The sequence below is a fragment of the Carettochelys insculpta genome, chromosome 6 (assembly GCF_033958435.1).
Source record: "Carettochelys insculpta isolate YL-2023 chromosome 6, ASM3395843v1, whole genome shotgun sequence".
Lineage (NCBI taxonomy): Eukaryota > Metazoa > Chordata > Testudines > Carettochelyidae > Carettochelys > Carettochelys insculpta.
The window spans coordinates 113,533,633-113,561,497 of record NC_134142.1 but is presented as its reverse complement, the minus strand read 5'-3'; the positions used below and the strand labels follow the sequence as shown (position 1 = coordinate 113,561,497).

Genomic DNA, 27,865 nt, shown 5'->3' with positions numbered 1-27,865 from the left:
GTAAGAAGGGAATAGGCCTTCCCCCGCCTCTCTCTCTGTCTCTCTGGAATTGCAGACACAGGAGAAGCAGCCAGCTGGTGTGAGTTCTCCTTCACACAGGCTTTGGGGCTCTGACTTCCACTGTGGGGATGACAGGTGGCAGACTCCAGCTGCTGGGCTTCTGGCATACCACCCGCATGGTCCTCTGCCTTCCTATCTACTTCTCCAGCTAAGGCTTAATTTTTGTCCCCTGGCTTGCAAGGGCTGAGTGAGTCTGCTCTGAAAAGCATTTTTTGTATGTCTGTTAATATCACTTTTTTCCTGCTCCCAGCTAGCTAACAAGTCTGCTCTGAAAAGCTCTGAGTGGTGCAAATATCCTTTTTCACAAAAGCAGACTTACTAGCTAGCAAGTCTTAAAGCAAAAAAACTAGACAAGTACACGCAAAGCACCTATTTGTGTTTCTATCCTTTCTGGGATCTAAAGAAACTAAGTGGTGGCTAACACTTCAGGCCAAGTCATAGAGGTATACCTATCTTATAGAACTGGAAGGGACCTTGAAAGGCCAAGTCCAGTCACCTGCCCTCATAGCAAGACCTATCGCCATCCCTCAGTGTGTGGTGTATGTTGTTTTTAAAATCTATTTGCCCCCTCAGGGATCGAATAGCGAAAACTCTACCTTGATCTGCAAAAAAAACTTCCTCAAACACTACAGTTAGTGATTTGACCTTGTATATGTGCATATTTATTCAAGTCAAAGCCTCTGACAATTTAAAAAAAAAAAGGTGGGGGGGTTCACCAGCTAGAGTTGGTGGCCACACTGACACAACAAGTTTCTGTTGTACTAGACTCTATCTCTGATTCTTTATGCTTCTACCCTGTTCCGCAACCTTGTAGGGGAAGTGGGGGGAGGGGCATGAATGCTGTAATATGTGAGCAAGACACTCCAATGTCAGTCTGGTTAGAAATGTCAGTCATTTTGTGTGCCCAGGAATTGGCTGCTTGTGGGCCTCAGTGATGATTTTCCCTTCACCTTTGGGCACTGTAGCTTCAAGACTTGGCAAGCTCATTGTCTTTCGCCCACCCCCTCTGGGGCACCTGGCACTGGCCACTGTCAGCAGACAGGATGTTAGACTAGATGGACCTTTGGTCTGACCCAGTAATGGCAAGTTCTCATTAGAACGGCCAACCTTCTAACCCTCCCTTCCATGTGGGAAGGGATTCCTGACAGAGCTAAGTGATCCCCCTGGTTTCCCCTGAAGCTGACTCAGAGCAGAGTATCTCATTATGACTAATTGCTGGCAATTAGCCTTGAATGACCTAACACCATGGAGAAAAGCTGGCTGATGTAAGGTTGCTCTTCAGTGCATACCCCCAGATGGAAATGCAGAGGGGGCACAGAAAGCAGAGCTGCAGTGGACACACAGGCAGGTGCTTGGACTAGGAGCAGGTGGCTGATGCACTTAGTGCTAACTTTGTACTGCTTGCAAGAGATCAGCTTGGAGCCGAGCACTCTGTTTCTTAAGGGGTCTGCTGCTTCATGAGGCTATAAGCATGCATACAAATAGATGAATACGTACAGTTGGCAGTTTTTCATCCCATGCAGACCAGCTGTCGTGTATTCATAGTATGTGTGTGAAAACTAATCCCCTATCTCCTGGAAACAGGGTAAGGATGCTACTCTCTGGGATGGTCCTGATGTATGCCTAACTAGACAACTGGTGCAAGCTCTGGGAGTCTGTTGTTGTACTTGGTGCTGATCTTGGTTGGGAAGCTATAGCAAAAAGAGTAAATGAGCATCTTAAGAGACAAGTCCCTGAGCTAAAGAAACAGCCTACATAGACAAGTTAGACAAAGGAAGTATTTCTAGCCCCTCTTTACTGAGGCCTAAAGAGATTAGTGCCTCACATCCCCTCACCAGAGGGGTCTGTAGCAGATCTGGAAATAGCACACAAGTCTTGTGAGGCCCATCAACAGTTGGGGGGGGGGGGGGGGGAGAGAAGAGTGGGGGCAAAGGGAACAACTGCCCAGGGGCTCAATGATTCTGAAGGTTCTAGGGCTCCTGTCTGTTGCTCTAGGCCTCAGTGAAAGGGGGCTAGAAATACTTCCTTTGCCTAACTTGTCTATTCAGGCTGGCTGTCAGCTCCCCAGTCAGTTCTAGTTCAGTGCTCTATGCCCAAAACCATCCTTCCACTTTGGGAATGGGAATCTTTCCTCTAAACTCAGTAGGATCTGGGTTAGGCCACTAGTTCCTGGGGTAGGTGTATCTTAAGCTATGACGCTGTGGGCCTGGGCAGGATGGGAAGAATGTCCAGGAATGTAACTTGCTTGGTAATGGGACACAACCAGCGTAACTCCCCTGTTCCTGCTCATTCCCCAGGCCCAGTTCTCAGCAGAAGCAGCCTGGCTTTCTCCAGGCTGAGGTGAGTGACAGGAATAACTGAGGTGAATAAGGGCTGATTCTCATCAGCTGACTAGGACATAGATGACCTTTGTCCTCGCTGCTTGCCAAGGCAGATTGCCCAGTGAGCTCTGCAGGGCTGTGGGTAGGGACAGGCTGAGTATGGCAGTTCTGCTTTTCTGGGGCTTTGAAGCTGCACCAAGTCTCAGTACTCAGTGGATTTTAATCCTGTGCTACCTCTGTCCCCAAGATGGGCATGGATTGACTGACTGCATCTTCACATCTGCCTTGCCTCGAAATGGTAGTACAGACTTGCTGATTCTGCATTGCCTCATACTTTGGGTGGTCCCATGCAAAGTAGTTGTCACCAGTGATCTCTAAGGTGTGCATTTCTTTGTCTACCCAGGAGAGAGTCAGTTAGTGCATAGGTGGCAACATGTGTCTCTACTGCTGGTGCACATGCTTCAGTGCACAGAACAAAACTTATTCCATGCATGGATGGACAAACTGAGAGGGAACATTATATATCATTCACTGGTGAGTTGGCAGGTAAAACACTACCACTCAACAGACACTCATTGGACTATTTCTTTTCATTCAGTCTTATGCTTATACAGCATGATCTCTCTTTCCATGGAGTCACTCCACATTTGCCCCACTTTGTCCTGTATGTGGCCATATATCCCTGTGCAAGGCAATAGGGAATCAGACCACTGAACTCTCTTGTGTCCCTCCCCACTTATTTGCTGTGTGAGGCACAGCAAAGAACTTAACCTTCCCTTATGCTTGGTGGGTTCCAGTTGATTCACCACATCAGAGTGGTTCCACTGAATACTTGACTGAAGTTGGCCCTTCTGTATGGTTTGCTAGACTTCTGGCTGGAGAGGATGAGACCTAGTGTCCCATTTTTGTGCTTTGTTGCACCCTGCTAGCATCTCACTGATGCATTGCCATTACCGTATTAAGAACTGACGGAAGGAGAAAACGATGAAAGAACTGCTTTACTCCCAATGGCAGCAAAGCCCCGTGAGCCTGTGTGCCAGTCTGAGCTCAGCTCCCTGTCTAATAGATGCTCCCTTACACTTGGCATGGAACATGCAAGTGTTCCAGGTACTGCAGTACTTGCCTATGCCTGGAACAGTAGATTGCTGTCCACATGATGTACTATTGTTGCACTAATCTAAAGGGTGAGAGGTAATATGTACCAAGAAGGGCAGCTATTGCAGTTCACCTGCCAGCTCCCACTAGCTCTCCCAAATCTACTGACTCTGGCTGTAAAAGCCCATCTGAATTCCTCTTAGCCCTTCATGGCCAATATCACAGTGTCCCAAATCTAATGCTTCGCCCATGCAGCGTTCCAGCTACACAAGGCAGAAGGCTGTGCTCAAAGAGCATCTGGGGCTGCCTTACTGTAGGAGGTGGTTGCACTATGCAATGATTGACAGGTCAGAGCTGAGGCAAAACCCAGCATGGCTTAACTCTAGGTCCCATTTTTATTCCGCTCTCTGGAGCGGCAGGGAGCAGGGCAGATCTATTTCTAGTTGAGGCTTATCTCCTAAGAGGAAACTGGGGCCCCAGATGACAGCCACCACTCCTGGCCTCCCAAAGGCTCCTTCTGGGCTTAATACTGTATTATAAACAAATCATAGCCAGTGGCTTTTTACTCAGTTACCAGCACATAACACCCTGTGGGTGGAAGGCTGGTCTTGTGGCTGAAGCACTGACCTGGGAGATAGAGGTCCACTTGTCAGCTCTTCCATGCTAGGTCTTCTTCAGTGGGTCACCTGAAGCCTGACCTATCATTAGGCACCTCTAATCTGGGCCAGATGTTTGAGAAGGGCTCAGCAGAACATGGTGCTGTGCTCTCATGAATATCTAGCTTAGACAGGAGGCACTGAGCTCCCATGAGCACTTGTTTTCTAGTCTCACTGTTCTTAGGTACCCCATTTTACAAGGGGTAACCAGCTGTGGGTGGTGGGGAACTAGTGTGGAGACAGAACGATGAATTATCAGGAGTGTGCTGTGGTGGTGGATGGGAGTTGTTGGTGGGTAGAAAGCTTGTGCAGAGGCCCCTCGGTGAAGAGGAGGAACCAGCTCAGACAGAGCAGGACCAGCCCAGGAATAAGTGGGTGGCTACTGGACAGAGGGGTTGATTCGTCAGCAAAGGGGTATCGGGTGCAGAACACTGCAGAGGGCCCTCTTACAGGTCTAAATTGCAGGCTGTGGGAGGGGAGTCTCAGGGGCATGGAGCGCGCCAGAGGAGGTGCGGTGGAGAACTAACTCTCTCTCCCATGGGTGGGAGAGCTGCTACATTTAATCTGTGTTGGTTGGGGGTTTCGAGAACTGTCCTAATATGAAGGATCTACCGATAGTTAGTTATGCGAATGAATTACTCCTGAGAGGAATGCTAGAAGCAGCTGGTAATGCTCCTGCTCTCTGCAGGGGAGGTGACTGTCAGCTTGGGAGTGGATAAAAAACTCCTCCCTAGGAGCTGTAGGAGGAAACTAAAGCAGTTCTGCTTCACATAGGAAGGCACCTGCTATGGCAGAGGGTAACAATACTTTGATTATGTAGATGGGGCAATTGTAATAGATCCCTTCTGCTCCCACTGGAAACTAGAGGCGGCTGAGCTTGAAAACTCTGTGTGTGTGGGGGGGGGGGGGGTGCGGGGGAAGAGGGAGAACAGGCTAGTATTTATGGCCTGTGGCCAGGCTTTCTAAGAACTCTCCTTCACAGAACTGTTTGTTTGTACAGTGCTGTATCTGAGGTCTGCACAGGCCCTCTGAATACAGCATTTACCACAGCACTAGCTGACTGCAACAAGGCTGACCTATAGGTTAATCCTGAAGGGTCTATGCATTACATAGAACAGTTTAGAAAACCCTCCTTTCCCCCAAGCTGCTCTGGAAACATTGGCTTGTCACCTTCTCATGAACAGGTGCCAGTTCAAGGGGGTGGGGACTGAATCTATTGATAGTGTTCTCCTGGGACTTTTTATACTAGCATGACCCTCCTTAATGTGCTTGGCTTCACAGAAGTGTAAATGATCGTACCACTTGCCTGCAAAAGATTCATGCTATTTCCAACTCCTCTTGACAGCACTCTGACAATAGATTTTTTTGCAGCAGTACTTCAGGATTTAAGGCTTTATAAAACTTGCTAGAAATCAAGCAATGGAAAAGGTGAACATGAGAGGTTAAGACCCTGGAGAAACACCCACTCATCTGCCCCAGCAAGGCCCATGGCCCTGGGAGGCAGGAAGCAGTTGCTGGAGAAAAGCTGCATGTATCACCTTGTGCAGTTGTCAACTTTCTTTAATGGCACAAACCCAAACACCCCTGCACTCCTACTTCTCCATGGTCCTTCCCTCTGCTTGCTCTAGCCCCCTCTGCTGCCTGCTTTCACTGGGCTGGGGCAGGGCTTGGGGGTTCAGGAGCAGGGGCCTAGCATAGTGGGCTGTGGCTCCCCTGCCCCCCAAAGCTCTTCTCCAGCCTCAGCACTTGTCCTGTTCTGCCCATCTGCTTGGAGCTGCTGCCAGGGAGTGGGGTTGCAGTACAGGGGCTTGCCCCACTCAGCCCAGCTGTCCTGCCAGGGATAGTAGGGTCCTGGCCAGAGCATCCACTACCCCCTGCAAGGCCAGCTGGAGGGATTAGGGGGAGGTGCTTCTCTTCCACCCCTTGAAATTAAGGTCTCCCCAAGCTTCTCATCATGGCTATGCCATGGGAGGCACAGGCTCTGGAGTGGGGCTGGGGATGAGGGTTTGAGGTGTAGGATGGGGGCAGGAGGTTGGGTCCTGGTGATGCTTACTGTAGCCCTTGGGAAGGGATTGCCAGATCCCAGGGGCCCCTAAGCTCATGGAGCTTCCTTGAGCCTGCCCTTATGCCACAGGCACTACCCCTACAGCTGTCATTGGTTGCAGTTCCTGGCTAATGGGAGCTGCAGAGCCAGCACTCAAGGCAGGGGCACTTGCAGAGCCTCCCTGCACTAGGACTGCAGGGACCTGGCATCTGCTTCTAGGAGCTATGTGGAGCCAGTGCAGGTAGGGAGCCTGCTGCACCCCTAATGCACTGCCAGCCAGACTTTGAACAGCCTTGTCAGCAGGGCTGTCTGTAGCTGCCCAGGGCCCTTTTGACTGTGCGCTAAGGTTGAAAACAGGACACCTGGCAACTTTCGTCATGCAGGGGGATACAATCCCTCCTGTAGAGATGGGGAAACTGAGGCAGACGTCGCAAAGGATAGACATTCTTTTCAGGTGGTCTTCTGCATGACCTGGCCTGTAGGTAGGCTAAAATTTTTCTCTCTCACACCCCCCGCCCCCATTGTGGGGCAGGGATGCTGCCCACAACACATACAATGCACTGCAGAGGCAAACTCCAGTAATAATCTCATGGCTGTGTCTTGCAGTTAGACACCTCGCCATACATATTACTGTGCCTGTGAAATGCAATGTAAGTTTGTGCATGTGCTTGGGGAAAGCTAAGGCCTGAAAATTTGGCCCTAAATGACTAGTTCAAGGTCATGCAAGTGTCTATGGCAGACCTGGGACTAGAACCCAGTTTTCCTGCTGACTGTGATGTCCACTGTTCCTCCCCCACCAGTGTGTAGCCTGATAGAGGATCTCTGGTGCACCCTCAGCCTGGATGCAACCTGTGAAGCATGACAAGGAGACCTGAAACATCCAAGTTGTGCCTGTACTGTTTCTAGGAGTCGTGGGTCCTTCAACACTGGAGCATTGCTTGCTTGTTGGCTTTTCATGGAGTTGCATATTTATACAGATGGTAGATGTAAGAATCTTTTTTTTTTTTATCTTGGCATGGTGTCCCTTTTCAAAAATTTGTTCAGAGCTTTGCCATGCTGCCTACCCCTTTCAGAATTCGTAACTTTAACAGCTGGTAAATTATTGTAAAAAGTCCAATCAAGCACACTTTCCTGCCCAAAGGCACCCAGGAGAAGGTGACAGCAGGAGTAAAAGCAGCACATACAACCTACAAGAGACATACCAAAGAAGACTGCACCTTCCTAGTTACACTGCAATGTGATTGACTGGGTAACCCAATGTGAAGCAGGATAGCTTAACCCTGGAATTCAGGGAACAACTCCAATATCATCCCCTTGATCACTTGTTTCAGACTTGGCTTCATTTTGTGTAGGCAAACTTTTCTCCTCCCCTGAGCTGTGTGTTTGAGGGCACACTGCTTGGGCCATGTGAGCTGCTGGCAGGACAATCTGAACATTGTGTCTTTCCTGTTTGAGTTCAGGAAAGGGGAAGTGGCTTTCAAAACAAGTTTTTAAAACCTCACCAACTGCGATTTCTTCACCTCACCATCCCCCAAATCCCAGGCCATTATAGGATTAATCCTGCCTTGGCATAGGGCTCTGGGCTAGGTGACCATATGGGGATCTTTCCAGCCCTACATTTCTAATTCTATGAACATGAGTTTAGTTCTCAGCTCTCCTTCTTGCTAGCATGGGAGTGTCCATAAACCCCATCATAGCATGCCTCCTGCCTCCATAAGGATGTTTTGAGCACATCTCTTAGGGCTTCTCTGGCCTCAGCAAGCGTAACCTGGTTTAGGTCCACTTGCATTAATTGAGCATCCAGCTCTTGGCTCCTTCCGTGTCCTGGGGCAGGTGGCAGGAAGCAAAGTGTTCCACTAGTGGAGATGGAAACAGTGACAGAAAGCAAAGCAAAAGGTCTTCCACAATCTGTTTACTGACTGATGGACCCAAGTAATTGGAAGTGTCCTTTTGTTTGCAGCCATGCAAGGTTCCCTGTATATGGTGATCAGAGACCTTTTCTGGCAATCAGGCGTTCTAAGAGTTCCAAAAAGCAAACCCTCTATCCCTGGGAACTTCCCATGCTGTTGACTGCAAATCCTCTTGCCGTGAATCATGTTTGTTTACATTTCAAGCTGGCTGTGGTTTTCTAGTCCCTGTAGACTGCTTGATATCAAAATCTTTCCCCATTCTGAATTGGGATGAAAAGTCAACCTTAAAAATTCTCATGAACCAATCCAAAGAATATCTAGCCAGGTCAATCCATGTTCTGTTTAATTTTGACCTTTGTTTTGAACTTTTCATTAATGTCTCTTTGAAGTGGAAAAATAAGTCACACCTCGCATGTGTCCTCCCACCTGATTAGAAACTTTAACTCAGGAGGTTTGCTGCCATTGACGCTTCCCCCCAGAGTTCTGGTTTAACAGATATGTAATCTGGCTTCAATGTACCCCCCAAAATCACCTCCACTGGAAAACTCCAGATCAGCTCTGCTCACATCGTTGATTGTAAACAATGGAAACGCAAACTCCAAGAAGGTAACTGGGAATACTGTGACACTTACTCAGCTGCCTTCCAAACAGGCAAGATAACGGCATGGACATCTATGTGCAACCTGCCCCTCTGGAGCCATAGGGGGCTCTTTAAGGACTTTTGTGGCTCCCAATACTATGAATGCAAAGTGTGTTTAAAAACCTCTCCTGATTATTTTTGATAGTTTGGTGAACCATCAACATTGAACAATTGATAGCTAAATAGTAAACAATATGTGATCTGAAAACACTGGATAACTCCCCCTTTAATATGCGGTATATTGTGGGATATGTGCGAACGGCTCTTAAAATAGGTGTTACAAAAAGTATGATTAGATCTTATTTATTAAAGACCATTTCTTATTCACAGGCACTGTGGCTCTTGAATTTTGAGGTTTACCAACTTTTTTTTTTTTTTCTTGCTCTTTTGTTTGCAAACCCCTGCCCATGTGGAATGAGAACATACTTTAATTCTGCATGGCATGCTCCCCTGGGGAAAAGCAGACAAACCTTCCCAACAGCTAGTCTGGGCAGCAAAGAAGTGGGGGAAATGGCAGAGGACTTGTAATGCTTCACCAGAGTGGAGGAAAGCAGTAAGGCTACTTCTGCAATGCAGGTGGATGAATCTGCTTTGGGGGATGGCAGGTGAGTGGAGGAAGGACATACTCAGCCTCTCACATTAAAGCAATCGGGGAAGTTGGAAATGTGGACATCTCATCAGACCCTCTCTTAGTGTGTACTACAGAAGCATGCAAATAGGGTGCTGATCTTGGTGGGGACTCTAACTACTGTGTAGGTGTATTGACAGCCCCTTCCCTGAGGGGTTTAAGACTTTGTCCACACTACTCAGGTTTTAGCCATATGGCCATGTTGCTTAGTCAGCCCATCTAAATGCTGTTTGTCACCACCTTTGCTAATACAACCCCTACAAGCAACTGTCATGTTCCTGACAGAAGAATGGTCTTGCTGACAATAAGCTGTTTACCTTGCCAGTTGCTGTGGCAAAACCTTGTCTCCTGGTGTGTGTAGACAAAAGCCTAAATGGCCAAGGCAGATAACACTGTTTGCAGTAATATGAGCATCATACTAACATGGTGCAGCTCATGTCATTCCTTATACAGAAGGGAACTCTCTTGAATCCTCTTGATAATACCTGAGAGAGAGCTGCTGTTCTACAGGGCCAAGGGTGGGAAAGAGTCAATGCATTAGGCCTGGAAAAGCTGTACTTAAGCTAGCCATCCTGGTGCCTAGCACTAGAGCTGGCAGAAGTGGAGACTTGAGCATAGGCCAGTATCTGGCATTCCAGCACTGCCTTCTGACTTCATGAGGTGCCCAAATTCTATTTGGAGCCCTTTAAATCTCTTGAGGTTCTGCAATACTGCCCTTTCTCCCCTGGATGTGGGCAAGAGCTGGAGATGGTGTGACAGAGGCACCCATTCCACACTCTCTCCACAGCCTGATCCTTTCCACTTGCACTGGAAGCCAAGGACACTGATGCCGTTAGCTTGTGGTTCCACCCAGCATCAAATTGCTTTTCCATTCAAGTCCAAAGGTCACAGTCCATGTGATAACTAAAGGAACAGGAATGTCCCTGGCATGGGCTCGTGCTCTTTATGCTGATATGGAGCCTTTCCAAAGGGAGCTGCCATTCCCTGGGTGGGTGACAGCCAGAGTGCCTTTAGGCTAATGTTAAATCACCTCTTTCATTCTCCCAAACACTCTGTTCCTATCTTTATTTGCTGTCACTCTTCCATTTTGCTTTTTAATTCACTCAAATGGCCTCTACTGGGCAAGTGTGTTAAGTGGCCCTGGTGATTTATTCTTCCTTTTTAGTACCGTACATGCTTAATTCAAGCTGCTGTTGGACCCAGTTCCAATGCTGCAAATGACCCTACCCTACCCCACGCCTTACTGCAGAAGTGCAGTTATATTGTCGTTAACACCTGGTCGTGTGCCCAGTCTCTTTGTAGAGCATAGGCTTGTAGGATCCTGGAAATCTCTGTGGTAATCTCTATCTCCTACTCTTCAGTTTCCTCTTCTGGCAGTCTGAGGCCCAATTCTGTGTTGTCAGATAGGCTGTATTCAGTTTCACTAATGTGAATGATCACACAATATACAGGCCACTGGAAGCTTGGTTCCTCCTATCCCAGAGGTGGGAACCAGATCACAGAAGTTTCACAGATGGTGTCTCTACCACACTTACTCTGTGGGGAAATGGGTTGTTTTGTAACTAAGAGCTGGACGAAGAACCAGCAGAACAGCCTCACAGCTAATACTCACTCTCACCTCTGGTAGCCTCTATGCAGATGGCAAGTTCTGAGCTGGCCTGGAGACTGAACTATAGCCTTCCCTTGTGTGAGTACTGGCAGGCCTCTGCTTTACCAGGCTAGTGGGGATGTTCAGGACACCATTCTCCAGGGTGGCCTGGCACTTCCCAGGTGCTCCATGTCCTGGGATTCCAGTAGGCTGGCACTGCTCAGGAATGTTTAGACTTGCAAAAAGGACCAAACCAGGGGAGGAGAAGTTAGCTGTAGTTATAAACACTTGTCAGCATTTTCCCACTGGCCTGTCTTTTAGTGGAAAACCACCTTTTTGGGGAGGTGGATTGTTTACATAGGTCTGTAGGCAGAAGTAGCATCCCGGGCAGATTCTTCTAGTCCAAGACCCACTGAAATCCATGGAGCCTGTCCAGCATTAGTTTAGGCCCAATAGTGCAGTGAAAGCTTTCCTTGGTTCACTCTGGTCATCCTTGCTGATGGTCCCTAGCAAAATCCAACATAGGATTTCTTGGAACAGTATCTTTTGTAGCATTATAACACTCACTCATGTTCAGATGCATTCCCAGTGGACAGCCATTGCCTGTCCTAGGACTCTAACAGTCCAAATGAATGCACCTGATCCCCCTTGGCAGGACCCTACTGATTCTAGTTCCCAGGAAGCCCCTGGCTATGAAGTTGCTTTACCCATTTCTCCCCTATGTGGTGCTTTCTGCTCAGTGCTGGCTGGGCAGGCAACTAGTTTTAAATGAAGTAGCCTCATTAGTCACTTCTCTCATATTCAGAGAACATAATGGCCATACTGGGTCAGATGAGAAATCTATCTAGTCCAGTATCCTGTCTTCCGACAGCGGTCAGTGCCAGATGCCCCAGAGGAATGAACAGGTATTCGTCAACTGATCCCTCTTCTGTCGTCCCTTTTCAGTCTGACACACAGAGGCTAGGGACACCATTCCTACCTAATCCTGGCAAGTGTAGTGTCCAATGAACAGTGCTGTATTGACCACCTTGGAGACTAACCCAGAGAACAAATCCAGCAAAGGCAGCTGCAATGCAAACAGCTCCCAGTGCTAGACAGCCAGGGTGGGATGATGAGCTTGTTCCCTTTGATCTGCAGACCCTTTCTCTGACTCCTTTGCTTAGTACGGTGTCAGCCTCCTACCACTGGCTGAAGTGGAAGGGCCTGGGGACAATTCACAGAACAGTGGGGTAACAGGTGTGAGTAGTATTAAGCTTCTGACTGTGCAAGCTAAGATAAAAATAATCTCATCTCATGCTTCTGCTTTGTAGCTGTTCCCTGTGGCTCTACAGAAGCATCTCCTTGCTCTCAACCTCTGTACAGCATTGCACAATCAGTCTTGCATGACATGCTGAGCCCTACCTCTGCAGGCTCCAGTATTGGCCATTGACAAAGGTAGGGTAGCAGGCAGCGTTCCCTGTAAGCTGAGTGCTTGGGCAGCTGCCGAGGAGAGATTCAGGCAGTGCCCAGCGGAAGAGCAGAGTACCCATAGAGGGCAGCATGTGTTTCTGTTGGTGGTGCACATTATTTATTCTGCCTGTAGATGGGGGAGGGGGGACAATAGAGAACACTGGTGGTAAGCTAGGTGGACCCACTGGCCTAACAGTGGTACGCTGTTGTATTTTATTTTTTTAAATACATACAGAACAACCTTATCATAGTCTAGAAGCCCTTAGGCCGAGGGGAACAAGAAAACAAAGAACTGAAGTAAAGCCTTCTGTGAGAGCACAGCATGGCCCATCCTACTATTGTTTGTTATACCTCAAAATAACCTGAGAAGCCCACAGCCCACTGCAGTCTCTCCTCAGTATGTGGGCACTGAATAGTGTTAAAGGAGGCAGGAGAAGTCCTCAAAGATGTTGTCTGCTCATCAGGGCTCCAGTTCACTGCATCTCTGCCCCCGTACTCCAACACCTGAGGCTTTGACAGACTCCTGTTGTGGGTGTGGGGGAAGTGCAGAGGGGAGGGAAGGGAAAGGGTTTCTTAGTTCTTCCAGTCAGTGTTGACTCATTCTCCATCTTCCTCATTTGACCTCTTGCATGGCGTGACATGAGGGAGGGGAGCACTGGTTTACAACTGTCAGGGGAAGGAAGACGGGAAATAAATGGCTGTTCAGACACAAAGAGCAACATATTTCAGCTTCATTTGCTGTTTGCTGGCCAATCTTGGCTTTTTTTTTTTAAAACTCCCACTCAGATGTCTTGCTAATGAATAACCGGCTAAAATACCAACAGTATCTGTGCTAATTGTACATGTGTTCTCTCGGCAGTGGCTAGCCAGCTGAAGCACTGGCTCTAAGAACTCTTCTGCGTCGGTAAACATCGGCTGCTGTGTAATGCTCCCCGTGGGATTCTTTAAGCCTCTGCCTCTCTCGCTTGCTCCCCACTTAGGTGTTCAGATCTAGAGTGCAGGAATCACAGCAGCTGAGCCTGGTACTCATATCTCAGCTCATGCATGCTGGGAAGCTACGTCCTAAACTGACCCAGTTTTCCTTGCAGGCTGGATGCACCTAGACTGGAACATTGGAAATTTTGAGTTCAGTTCCCAGCTCCGCCCTAGGCTGCTTGTGTGGCTTTGTGCAAAACACTTAACCGCTGTGTTTTCTCTAGCAGTAAAATGGGCCCGGTACACCTGTCCCTCAAAGGGGTGTTTGTGAGGGCCTTGGGTACAACAGTGATGGTTAGATACAATAATCTAAATAGAATATGGATAACGTTCTGGGTTAGCATTGTGTACAGCACTGTCCTCCAATAGTACTGGCTTTGGATAGGCAGAGCTAGAAGGGGGTGGAGAGGAGAGGCAGCTGTATGACTCATATTGAATTTAGTGAGATCAGCAGTGAGGCCACTCGCTGAGTACTAGGCTCAGGCAGATCAGGGCAAAGGCTGATAGTGCCAAAACTTCTTTCTGTGATAGGAGCTCACTGTCTGTTCTGCTATTACAGCCTAACAGGTCCCAAATGCTACTTAAAATTAGAACTTCGTTCTTTATAAATATTCAGTAAAGTTCAGAGGTCTAATCCTGTGCCCACGGAGGCCACTGGCAAAGGCCCCATTGAGGGGTGTGGAATTGGCTCCTGAGTGCTTTGACCACGAGACTGTGTTGTTTTTGTTTGTTTCATAAGTGCTAAATGGCTTTTCATTTCCTGTTGGGGCATCGTTGCAATACCTGAGGGCTCTGATGTTCCTTATTGGCAAATCATAATCCTCTTTATTCCGCGCCAGCTGTTTCCCTCCTGCAGTTGGAGAGAGGAGTAGCACTGGGTTTTGATCTGTGTTTTATTTTAAACTTGGTCTCTGCCTGCCTTCTCGTCAAGTCAGACAAAAACAGTTGCTGACTGAATCTGAAGCTGTTACTTTGTGAGAGTCCTTCATTCTCCACACAGTTTCAGTCCCGACTGTGCCCTTTCTCTCTCCCACACAACACGTTCTTGAGAGTAGCTCTATTCTTCTTGTAATGCAGAGGCTTTTGTTTCCCAGCTGTGCTGGTAGAGGCTTGTGGGGAGGGCAGTGTGTGCATGCAAACAGCAGCGTGCCCAGCTAGTGTTTGGTTTGGCTAATGCTGACATAAGGCCCACATTGCTAAAGGAGAGTGTGGGAACAGAGGCAGAACTTTGATGCTTCTCCCAAACAGGGTTGCTTGAGGCAGCTCAGCACTATAGGCTGTTCTTTCTTCAGCCACAAGATGGCTGCGGTTCTTCTCTAGTGCCAGCTAGGTCACTATGCTAAAGCTGAAGCAGGCATGTCTGGCCAAATTCCTGCTTCCCATTGGGTCCTCTGCCAGATGTGGCAGAACGAATTTGCAAGGAAATACCAACTTCTCATAGGACCAAAATGCTGAATTTCACTGTGCTCTAGCTGCAAGAATATATGGGGTGGCAGTAAAGTTGGCATGGAAGGGAGAGATGAGTAGGATACTACCTTATCTGTATAGTTTTCATCTTGGGTTGATTTTAAGCCTGTGCCAGAGGGGTGGAGCCCATAATGTACTGGTGCAGCCATGCAGTGCAGTTTAGTGGGGTGGAAATTTTCCTGCTTTCAAGGCAGATCACATAATATGCTGAAGAAAGAGGTGAATGAGACTCTCTATCTCAAGCTGCATGATATGTTGTCAATGGTAATAAGATTAATTGATTCTGCTGATTCCAGTTATCTGTCTACATGAGCTCTCGTGACACAAGGTGACCATTGTGTGAGGTTTTTTTCCTTTTCCCTAGATCAAAGTCTACCAGTTTCCTGGCACATCTTTTAACTGTTTACTCCCTCTCTTGGCTGTAGGTGAGGCAGGTGCTAATATCATTCAGGTCTCTAAAGAAGCCCGAAAGAGATTCCTTGGCCCTCTACACCCATCCTTCAACTTGGTGAAAATCATCCGCAGTTGCCTGTACAAGACCCTGCCAGAAAATGGGCATGAACTGGCTAGAGGACGCCTGGGCATCTCGCTGACACGGGTCTCTGATGGCGAGAATGTGATATTGTCGGAGTTCAATTCCAAAGAGGAGCTGGTCCAGGTGAGCAGGAAATACTACTTACCCAAGTGATGTCATGGGGGGTATCTTCAGGCTCCTTCCCTTGCTGGAGAGCTACTGAGTGGTCTTTGTCCCAAAACTCTGTCACATTAGAACATAACCATAGCAGAGACTCCAAACAGGCTGCTGATGGTTGATGGATCACTTAGAGAGAGATGGCCAAACAGATGGCTGAGCCATTAGAAAAACTGAGCCAGTCTTCCCAGGGAGTTGATCTTTCCATGTCCTGGCTTCTTTTTTGTAAGAAACGTCTTTCTTTCAGGCCTGTGTTTGCAGCACCTTCATTCCTGTGTATTGTGGGCTGATCCCTCCAAGCCTGCAGGGAGTGGTAAGTAAACCTCACAACATCCCCCTTAAGTCGAATTGTGGGCAAAAGCCATGATTAATCTAATCCAATGTCCCGAGTCCACCAATGGCTGGTGACACTTCAGAGAGAGGAGCTAAGAAACCTAAATTCAGCAATTCATGGAATACTTTGCCGTGATGGTGGCTGCTGCCGAACCCAATCAGTGAGTGACTAGTGCATGACCCAAAGCCTGAAAGCTTGCATTCCATAGATCAGATTAAAATAGATCTACAGCTGGCTGGAAACATTCCATCCGTTCTCTGTCAAATGTTTTTGTTCACCGCCCATTGAAAAAGTGTGTTCTTCCCTAGAAAAATATCGAGACTTTCATTAGGGGAGGGGAGAGAAATTTTAGCCAAGTAGACTTTTTTTTTTTTTTTTTGCTCCTCAGGTGACCATGGGAAAGCATTTGGTTTAGGAGATATTTAAATTCTTCAAGTCAGAATTTTTTACTGAAAATTCTGTGGGGGAAAAATCTCTCTTTTCTTTGTAAACTTTCCATAAAACACTTTTTTGCTAACCAGCTCTTATCCATTCAGCTGTTACTGGTCAAGTTAATGAAGATATCCATGGCATCTAATCCCTTTTTAATGCTACTATGACCTTGACTGCAGTGATGCCTCATGATAGGAAGTTCACCAGTTAATTACACACTATGGAATCACACTTTTCTTTTTCCTGTAAAATGCAAATATCTTACCTTTTTTTGTTGGGTACCCTCTTGCTTTTGTATGAGAAAATGAAACTAGGAGCATCTTATTTTACCCCCTCTGCCTTTTTGGTTTTTTTCCATCTCTGTCAGATCTCTTGTCTAAAACAGACCATCTCAGTCTGTCCTCCTTGGGACTCTCTGCTGTCTAGTATGTCGCCTATCTGTAAATCGCTGTTTCTGCTTTGCCACCCTGAGGTGGGGTGGCTGGAACCAAGCATGCCCTTCCAGGTGAGGGTACAGCATATCTTGTATCGGGACTTTGCCTTATCTTCTACTAAATTATTCATATATTTGGCTGCTTTGACAGCCGCTACACAGCAGAGAGTTGCATGGAGCAGCCCCTCAGGGTGGTCACACCTTTTTTTGAGTGACTGGTTAATTTGGAACACACTTAATGCATACGAACAGACTGAGTGGATTCTTCCAGTGTGCTCTATGCATCTGACAAAGTGGGTATTTGCCTGTGAAAGGTTATGCTCCAATAAATCTGGCCTATAAGGTGCCACTGGACTTCTTGGTTTTGTGGATACAGAAGAACATGGCTACCCCTCTGATCCTTACATATGTCAGCTGTGAATTTCCTCTGCCATAATGCTGCTCCATCACCTTGCTTGGTTTGGCTTTTCCCTCTGGTCTATCAGCTGTCTCTAGTCTTAGCTTACCTAAATAACTTTACTCACCTGTAAGTTGCCCCATATCCTCCTTCCTCTTTTGGATCATTAACAAATCTATTAAATAGACTCCAGTGCAGACCTGGTGGGGAGCCTGATATTGAACATGAGCTGAGTCTTGCTCTTTGTATTCAGGTTCTTAGCCAGCTATTAATCCATGGCTGTACTTTGCCTCTCACCTCATGGCTACTGCAATTGCCATAATAGCTGCTTGTGAACAACTATGTCATGGGCTTTTTTGAAAGTCCAGATTGTAGGCCAACTCTCCTTTTTATCCATCATTGCACTGAGCTGCTCAAGTAATCCATCGGATTGCAGCGGCAAGATCCCATTCATTTGAGCTTGGGCTGATCTGTCTCTATCCCCTTGTTTCTCAAGCATGGTGACAATTTGTTCTTTAAAATACTTCAGATCCGATTTTCAGTCCCTGAAGGGAGGCTTTGACCAGTAATTCCTACAAGACTCTTGCAATTTTGCTTTTTGAAAACACTACCCAATCTTTGCTACAGACCAATCCTGTAACTCTTAGCTGCTTGGTCAGTGTGCTCCTGTGAGTAAACCCTCTGGGGCTGATGGCTTGTTGCTTTGTCAGCTTGTTCTTGACACCAGAGTTTCAGTCCATGCACCTTTTTGTCTCAGAGTAGGTGAGCATCTCCAACCTTCTCTAGGACTGATGCTGAGATTTACTGATCCCCCTCCACGGCATCTGTATCCTCCATGTTTATTTTGTTTACTTGCTATGATTCGGGGGTCCCTGCCCTCTGTCACAGGAAGCCCATTTATGTTTCTTGTATTGGTGTCTGTTTGCTCTTGGCCTTCATGATGATCTCCTTGCACATCAGTTATTGGCTTCCTATGAGCTGGCTTTTTATTTTCCCAGTGGCTTGATTCAAACAGTCATACACTCCGCCTCTCCCCTAAATTGTGATGCCCAATACTATTCTTGGGACAATTCCTCCTCCCAGGACTGTCTCATTTAATTGTTGCATGTGATCACTAGTACTCAATGGATCAGTTATGGTTACGTTCTGCATTAACTATGTATGGTACGTGAGAAGAAGTCAAAACTAGCTTCCCCTTGTGTGGGCTGTAAAGATGAGTACTGGTGCTTGGAGCAGCTAGGACAGAGGTGCACAACCAAAATAGTGAGAAGAGCCTTTTTTTCAAATTCAATTACAAAATCAATACTTGAAGAGCTGCAATGCACATGAGTACATTAATAAAGAACATCAAATCATACTTCTTCACATTGTAAGAACAGTGCACACACAATGGTTTGTACCAGGTAGAAAGTCTGTTACTATCATCCCTGGACTGGAGAGCAAATAAGGACAAGGGAAACACTGTGCCTGGGGATAGGCTCTTAAGCAGGAAGGAGCAATGTTTGCATCAGCCCTCAAGCTTTACCTCATCTCCAGGCTTGACCTGTTTTTACCCTCATCCCACAAACGCACCCTCTCCAGCCTCAGGCTTAATTCCTTTCCAACCTCAAACCCACCCCTACATCCCCAGAATTAACCTGCCTCTGGCCCAATCCAGCCCCAGGGACTAACCCATCTGTGGCACTGGCTGGGGAGCCTATACCTGGTGGCCATGTGTTCCTAGCAGAGGTGTTCTGCTGGTGGTGATGAGCTGAGCATGCCTTCCGGAGAGGGGTGGCCGCTTGAGTAACTGGATGTGTGCAGGGCTGTCTCTAGTTCCCTGCGGCCACTGAAATAATGGAACTAAATTCCATTGGTTTAATGGCGGGATACTTCCTGCCGGCCATTAAACCAATTAGATTTAGTTCTGTTTCATCAGTGGCAGGGCAGGGAGTGGCCATGGGGACAGCATCCAGAGCCGCAAAGCATTCCTTAAAGAGCCACATGTGGCTCTTTAGAGCTGCGGGCTCCTGACTCCTGAGCTAGGAGGTATTTATTTCCTTTAAAATGTTGCTCCTATTCAGATTCAGGAAGTTGAAGTCCACCCTTGATTTGTCTCTTTACATTCAGTTGTCTTCCTGAACTTCTGTAGATGCTGTCAAGCTTATTTCCCTGATACGGCAAAAATCATCAGCAGTCACGTCCTGCCCAGTAAAAACTAGAACTCCTGTCAGGCCTGAAATCAAGAATCCAATTGCTCCCCACCCTTTCTGGTGGCTCTGATATTAAAAACAGAGCCTGAATTTGAACACACACAGCCTGGATCTCTTGGTATAAGGTGACTTAAACTGTACAACCTGTCTGACTGCCTTTAGAGCTACCTCTGTCTTGGTGGCAGTAGCAACAACAAAATGTCCAAAAGGATATTGTTCACTGATGTAAGTGCATGTTGCTTACACTCACACACTTGAGGATTTGAAGGAGAGCATCTGGCTGCTACCACCTGTGGAATTGTGTGTCCAGAGAGGCTGGTGTCCTGCCATGGCTATGCTCAAGCAGGTTGGGAAGTGAGGGCTACACTCCCAAGCCAGTTTGTGGACGTGGGATAGTTAAGAGTCTTTGAGCTGGGCAAATTGCCTTGGGATCTCACTTGTTATTCCAACACCAAAGCTCTTTAATTACGGCACTGAAGTAGGATTGCCCTTTTAAGTGCTAAAGTGGCTCTTTTCCCATCTCTAAGGAAAAACTGGGTGGGAGGTTGGCATGGGTCATTTTCTCTGTAAATGCTGCCCAGGACACAGGAGGTGAATCAGAATTACCATGTGCAGACAAGCACTGGGCTTAGCTGTTTATCTGAAGTGGAATGTGCTGACCTGCTAAGATAGGCTTTGGATGAGGCCGTGTTGTAGCTTGTAACATGCTGCTCACCTACTCCCTGCTTCCTCCGGTTTGTATTAACCATCATCCAGCTTCTGCAGTGAAGGCTTTTTTGCAGCCATTGATGAGTGGTAGTGGAATTTTTTTGCTTCAGGGCACCAGTGCCATCCCTGCCAAGGCCAACCACATGGCATGCCTGCAGCGCAAATGCAGCTGGAGACATAGCCATGTCAGCTGCTCTCGCTGCTCCTGTCTGCCTGGCATGGGCACATGTTCATACCAATACCTGATGACTCAGCAGCCTATTACTTCCTCTTTCTGGTAGAACTGGCCTGGCTCCGGGTGCCTGATGAACTTCCAAGGAGTACTGCAGTTACTGTTAATCAGTAATAGAAGTTGCAGATGATCCAGCAGTTTTAGTTACCTGCTCCAGCTCCTGGGTTCCTCTTGAGTTTCGCTAGTGCCTTGGGAGGTCTCGTTCTAGCCCGTGTGTCCAGGAGCCTTATATCCCGTCGCTTTCAGGGGAGTACTGTTCCCCAGGCTGAGAGCTCTTCAATGAACTTTTCTTTGTCCTGGACTTCTGCTCATACATTGCTGATTTATTTTTTTCCTGTGACTGGGCTTAGCTTCCTCTCTCTCCTTGGTCTTTATCATCTTTAGGTCCAAGTATGTCCCCTGTCTTGTCTTCCCCTTCCATGTGCTGCCTCATTTATTTGCACTAATGATATGCACAGTTAAGGTCTCTGAGTACAAACATCACCTAGCACAAAGCTGCCGTGAAGAGCTTTCAGCCTGAATAGCCAAGGAAATACTATCTTCCCTTACAGAGGAGGAAACTGAGGACAGAGTTGGAAGTGACTTGCCTAAGGTCATACAGGTAGTGTGTGTCAGAGCAGGGACTTGAAGCCAGCTCTCTCGCGTGCCAGCCCAGTCCCTTAATTACAAAGGGAGCATCCCTCTCCTGTGCAGTAGCTTGTTCTCTCTGTTATGCAAGCAGGGGCTAGAAAGGAGACAACAGGCTACTGCATGCAATTACTGTCCCTTCAGCAAAGTGACTTTTAAAGTGCTGACATGGTGGCTGGGATGACTTAGTGGGAGGGCAGAGAGGGCTGCCGCCAGCTTTTTCTCAGTGCCTCATGAGAACTCACTGATTGTGTCATTTGTGGGGATGGTGCATCTCTGCCAAAACCTCATTAAATACCCAAGGCTTTGTCCTCCCTCCCCCCAATGTTCTGGATAAGCTGTGTTCTTGGAAGTTTAGCATGTTTTGTCTTTTCCCTGCTTGGTTTTGCTGATCTACCAAGAACAGGCCGATCCTTCGCTCATGGAAAGATAATGTGGGGAGAGGCTGAAGAGGTGAATTTACATACACCCTTCCTGCAAAATTGTTGTGGCTCCCCTGGGCAGCCTGTGGAGATAGAGGGTTAACTGACCTAGTGTGCATGAGTGGAATATATGTACCTATTGGATTTTGTGGTCCTTAGCATGAGGGGAGGTGCAGCACATGGCAATGGCACGGTTACCCTTTGCCCAGCACTGCCTTGCCACCTTGGCCAACAGCTTGTGTGAGCTTATGAGAAAAGAGAAGAGGGTGGCAGGTGCTTGTTTACACTCCCCACCCCAGCAACTCCAGTATAAAATCAGGTTATCAAACTGCACAACCCTTTCTCCCATGTGGCAGAAAGCTAGCACGCTAGTTACTCTGAGGCTGTGGCTACACTTGGCCAAAACTTCAATTTGGCCATGAGCATGGCCAAATTGAAGAATACTAATGAGATGTGGCTACAGGGGGGTCCTTTTTGAAAGGAATAAGGGAATTTTTAAATGTGCACCTCATTAGTATTCTTTGATTTGCCCATTAGCATGGCCATTTTGAAGTTTTGGCCAAGTGTGACCATAGCCTGACCCATATGGGAAGGGGAGCTGCTTACAGCTAGCAAGGTTAGATTGTGACCATTTCCCATAAGTCCCCCATAGTGCTCCTATCCTGTGAGGCCCCTCAGAATATTTTTGGGTGATTCAGCTCTCCTTCCTCTGTCATAATGCAGCAGTGCCCTGAACTGCATTTCTGGGGCTGTAACCACTTGCCAGCACCAGTATTCTGCTGTCACCAGAGCAGGCTTGTGAATGTGGCAGCCAGAGTGTTCAGGGGAGGTAAAGAAGGAGAACAAGTTCATGCTTCAGGGCACAGCTCTTCATGCCCAAGTGCCTATACCCAAAGCCCGGTGCCTTAAGGGATCAAAGACCGCAAAGGTGTTTCTGGGCTGTACTTAAGCCATCTTCTCTAGAACTGCCCAATGTCCAACAGTGCTAAATCCAGCCACCACAGCAGCCCCCACTTGTAAAGCTGAACATAGCCATGGGCTGGAACTGGCAGGATCCAGGAGAGTTATAAAGGGGTATAGAGCCATGTGACAAGGAAAAGCCATATCTCTGGGGGAATAGTGCAAATAGACACAGATACTAGGGCAGGGCCTGCTATGGGATCAGCTGAGGCAGCAGGTACCTCAGAAGAGACGCAAAGGAGGGAAAAGAGGCCCCATACTTCCACCCAGCCAGTTGGCCATCAGAAAGAAGTGGCGCTTGTTACGTAGGAGGGAACTAGAAATGGACCCTCATCCACAAGAGGGGAGTCTTAACTGAGACACCAGCTGTGCCTGGATGTTCCTAATTTGCTTAGTGGTACTGTAACTTATGGGCAGGGAGAAGGGATTGCTCAAGGACTCAGTGCCTGGGTTAGAATAGGCTATATAGAATAAGGCTGGGTTTGCACAGCAGCAGATCCCTCTGCAGATGAGCCTGAACTGGTTGGCCAGCTGGCAGGATGTAGAGGCCTATGGAGGTTCCCTTTTAATGAGTGAGACCCTCTTTACCATCACCTGTCTGGCTGTAAATTACCCTTTCTGTGGAGATATTTACTTTGTACTGCCATCTGCAGGAAGGCATCAGCTTCTGCATCCTGGACACCAACCCCCTCCCTAGCTAGGCTGTGATCCAAACAAAAAAAAAGGCAGTCACAGAGCACCTTACAGACTAACAATAAAATAAATTTATTATTTTGTTAGTCTTTACAGTGCTCCCTGTATGCTTTTTTTGTTTTGGTTTGGACCGTAGCACAGCTAGGGAAAGGGCTGGTGGCCAGGGTGCAGAAGCTGCTGCTTTCCTGCAGGTGGCAGTACAAACTAACCCACTACCTCTCTGTTACTGGGGTCCAAAGTAGTGTTTTCTTAAACTCTGAGACCATGGCACACCAAATAATATTTTTTTATGCTTCAGACGTATGAACATTTTTTTGAAGAGAATCAGAGCAAAAAACAAAACATACACAGCCAAAAAAGAAAAGAGCAATTTAATCAGGTATCAGAGCAATGAAGTAACATTGTATCTGGTTTTAATAATGGATAATATGTACCAGTCCTGTATTTTTCCAAACATTCCTGTGAGTTGTTCTGTGGAACACTGGTATTCCATGCACAGGGTTTAAGAAACAGTGGTCTGAACCATAGTTCTCAACCTTTCCAGCAGGGAGAGTTGTCTTGTGTACCACCTCACTTCACCTTACTTAAAAATGATTTGCTTTCAAAATCTGACATAATACAGAAGTGTCGCAGGACATCATTACTGGAAAAACTGGTCACTTTCTTATCTTTTCACCCGTTATAAAAGCAATAGAACTGTAAATATTCTGCTTGCAGTATCAGTGAGTTGGATGAAATTGTAGTTCATGCTGACTTAGCTAGTGCTTTTGCCTAGTTTTGAAACATCTACAGAAAAATCTGTAGATGTTGCCATACCCTCTGTTACACCTGCTTGCGCTACTGGTCTAAAACTTTTATCTGCTCCAATCTGAAGTGGGTCATATCTATGAAAGCTCATTACTTAATAAATTTTTAGTCTAAGGTGCTACAGGACTGCTCTCTCCCCCACCACAGTCTAAACTGTTATTTAACACCTTGCTGCCTAGGAACTGTAGTCCTGGCTCAGGACCTTACTGCACCAATCACTGTACAAACACAGAACAAAAATATAGTCCTGTCTCTCACCCAAGGTGGTCAAACATTCAACCACGCATCCTATTGTAAAGCAAGAGGAAGGCTCTGCTGTGTGTTCCTCTCGCCTCTCCCTGTAGCTGTGACCTAGGTATGTCTCCTCATTGCTAGCTGTACAACATGACCTTCGAATGAGCTGCTGCCTGGGTAAGGAGAGGTGCCCAACAACCCCAGCTCAGTGGCTGGAGGAGGACTGTTTGTGAAATACCAGGTGGAGACACAGGGTTCTCCTTGGTGATACATTGAGGCTGGCTCACTAATGCCCGTGCAGGGCCCTGCACAGGGATAAATTATTGTAATTCCTGGCTGTGTTTTCCCCAAGCTTTGTTTGTTCCCTCCTTTATCTCCCTCCCACTTTGCTATTGCTGACTCCTGCGGGGTCACTGAGTTCCACCTAGCTGGTGTGCTGAGAAGCCAACATCTGCTCAGTAAACACCACCCTGCCCCCTGGCTGAGTGCATTGTGGTAGGTGCTGTTGTATGCACTGCCTGCAAAAACAGGTGCAAGACTCCAGCCCTTCCTTGAACTCTTACTTTTAGGCCCATTGAATTAGAATTGCTCAAGTCCTGAAAACCTAACCCTAAAAAACTTGGGGGAAGCAAAACCAAGTGTGCTGTGCAGCCAGTGTGACTGGCCACAGGATTCCTCCATGGAGCAAAGCATCAGTCCAGGCAGGAGTAGGAATCATTCAGGTGAACTTGTTTGCTTGGCCCCAGGAACCTGCTGGAGATGTTCAGTGGGTGCTGTGCATTCCCCACTAGAAGTATAGGTGAAAGGCTGTCTGCAGATGAGGGATTTTTTCTGGCCTGTTGCATTAAGGACATTAATAACTGTGACAGCAGGGGGCTGATGGAGCTGTTCAGAGATAAGCCTCTTGTTTCCCTTCCAGCTTTAGAGAACAAAATGTAAAACATTCCTGCCTGCCCACCTGCCCAAACACTGCACAGTGAAAGGTCTGCCCTTATTATGGGCCTGTACCCTCTTGTGAGGCTGGGCTGACTTCCACAAGGTCTTGCCCATTTCTGGCCATTCCACCACAAGTCTGGTTTCAGGCTTTTTAATGAGCCGCTCCCTGGAGCTGTGGACATGCACATTTCTCTCTTCCTGCCAGCATCAACTCAGTCTTGCTTAGGTTCCACTCTAGCCAGTGAATCCCAGGCATTCCTTTTTGTTGGTCGTCCCCCCACCCCAGGCCAGACTGGTCACTTACGTTGGAGAAGGGTCCAGCTGTTCTTGGCAGCCAATGAGATGCTTATCCAATGGGCTAGAGCAGGAGTGAGCTAACTTTTTACATCAGGGCCCACCCAACCTGTCTCATGTAATCCAACCAGATAACGAAATTTTCTATTTTCACTGGGGAGGTGAGTGGGGAAACCCTTTTGGCATGTGTAAGAAAATATGTAGAATGTAAAAAACTTTAATTGGTACGCAAATGTGAATTCACAGACCTAAAAACTGCAGCCTCTTTCAACATTTTTAATTAGATGGATGAGCCCGAGACTGAGCAGATGATGGTGCTGCCCCTCCTGCTTAGGAGATTTCATGCCCTGCAAGGGGGCCCATCCTCCAAATTGCACACTCTTCAGCTAGGGGTTCCTGCCTCACTGCTCTGCAGGAGTCTCTTCTGTCTTATTGCTCTGTCAGCCTAGCTAGTAACATATCCCTTTAGCATTGGGGTACTGTTTGCTGGGCCGTCACAAAGGCCCAGGGTGGGAATCATTGTGGTCAGTTTAGGATCATGCAGAAGCTAAAGAAGGCTTTGAATTGACCTTGTTGGGCAGATGTGACTGTGTCTCCACCCAGGAGACTCTGTAGTAACAGTGTCCCAGAACTATCGCCATTAGAAGAACATGCTTCTTGTGTTCAAAACCAGAGCACTCCTTTTCCGCTCCTCAGCCAAAGCTAAATTTAACCAGCTGCTGGGGTTTTTTTTAGAAGTGTTTAAAAACATATGTCACTTTTACAGCTGAGCAGACAAATTGGCAGCAAACCATCTACACCTTAATTTTTTTATTGCCAAATTATCTACCCTAAGGTTTCTATATTTACTAACTCATTCCAAAATGATGAGCTGCATGGGGCATAGGAATGCTCAGAGGGCCAACTTCCTTGCAAACTAGACAACAGTCACTGTAGTGTAGGTTAGTGCCAGCTTCACAGTGATTGGTCACCTAAGGCTCACCATATCAAGCAGCAGAAATTATTGGATAGCTCCCACATCCCAACCAGGCCTGCAGACCAGGGCTGGGGAGGGGATGGGAAGGGGAGGAAAGGGGGAAGTTGCCCCTGGGCCTGGTGTTCCAAAGGGTACTGGAGCTCCAGCCACCACCCCTGCTACTTTAGCAGAGGTGGTGGGCGGCGCTCCAGGCCCCGTTGAAACACCACAGAGCACTGTATCGGCGTGTGGCTCTGAAGGAGCATGGGTGGGGGTAGGGCTGACTGCCCTAAGCCCCGCCTCTTCTGCCCTTGGGCTCTGCCCCTTTCATGGCATGAAGAAAGGTCCTCCTTCCCCCAGGGCCCATGGGAGCTGTTTGCGCTACCTCTAATGAAAATAAAAAGCAGTCAAGTAGCACTTTAAAGACTAGCAAAATAGTTTATTAGGTGAGCTTTCATGGGACAGACCCACTTCTTCAGACCATAGCCAGACAGGAACAGACTCACTGTTACTACCCCTAATGAGTGTCAGTTATGGTTTCTGATGCAAAGACTTGAGTTGACATCCACAGGTGTGACCTTTTTCCTCTCTCCACCAACATTCCTGTGACTAAAATTTCACTCCATGAATAAGCACAAAAAGTCAGCTGGAAAAAATGGCAAGCATCCTAGAGGGGAAGTGATGGTTGTCCATCCAGCCACTGTTAGCAAAAACCCCATTTGTAGTACAGCAAGGTCATGACATTCAGATATTCAGTTATTCGCGAGTGGTTTGTCCTCCCCTGCACTGTTGCCACCCGCATAGTGCGGCTATTGCTGCCATGCGGCACCATAGCTACCCGTGCGGTGGTTCTGGAGCCGCCACAAGGCGCTATAGCCACCCATGCGGTGTGTCCAGATGTTCACAAAATTCAACATTCGCGAGGGTTCTCAACACCGAGCCCTCGCGAATGTTGCGACTGCACTGTCCTCACCTGGCTTACAAATGCAGTGCATGCAGTTAGGATGCAGAACGTAAATAAAAATTAGCTTATGGAGGAAGAGGTGGGGAAGGAGAAACCCTCCTGTCATTTATGTCTCCTTCCCTCCAGAGGTATGTTGATGGAGGGATTTCAGACAACTTGCCCCAGTACGAGCTGAAGAACACCATCACAGTGTCTCCATTCTCAGGCGAGAGTGACATCTGCCCCCGTGACAGCTCCACAAACATTCATGAGCTGAGAGTCACCAACACCAGCATCCAGTTCAACCTTCGCAACCTCTACCGCCTCTCAAAAGCCTTGTTTCCCCCAGAGCCTCAGGTGAGCACCCTGCTGGTGCAGCCGAATGCTGATGGTGTGCAGGGGCTTGGTGGGTGGTGCGCTGAGTCCTTTAACCCTCAATGCAAACAGACCCTCCCCGAGTTCTCCCATTCCTATGTAAACAAGCTGCACTTGTGTCCTTATCCTGGGAAAGCCTGAATCCAGGCCCTGGGTGAAAACCTGAAAATAATCTCCTGTGGGTGACTTTTGATCTGATTGCTACCATGCCTGGAACAGGTACCATGTCTTTGATCTGGGTGCATGGGCACTTCTGTAATCTGCCCCTGCATTTTAAAAGCCACTCTGGACCCTGTATGCATAGGATTAAGCATCATGTCATTAGAGAATTAGCAGTGACTGCCAGCCAACCAGCTGATCGGCAGTG

The 27,865-nt window shown here is 47.6% G+C and overlaps 1 protein-coding gene across 1 annotated transcript in view; it reads left to right on the top strand.

Moving 5' to 3' along the window:
• PNPLA2 (patatin like domain 2, triacylglycerol lipase) overlaps positions 1-27,865 on the top strand; it is a 55,857-nt gene that overhangs the window by 15,652 nt on the left and 12,340 nt on the right. Inside the window, exons 2-4 of the mRNA XM_074997860.1 lie at positions 15,259-15,491; positions 15,772-15,837; positions 27,271-27,480. Of these exons, the coding sequence (XP_074853961.1) occupies positions 15,259-15,491; positions 15,772-15,837; positions 27,271-27,480 (509 nt within the window). The remainder of the gene's footprint in view (positions 1-15,258; positions 15,492-15,771; positions 15,838-27,270; positions 27,481-27,865) is intronic.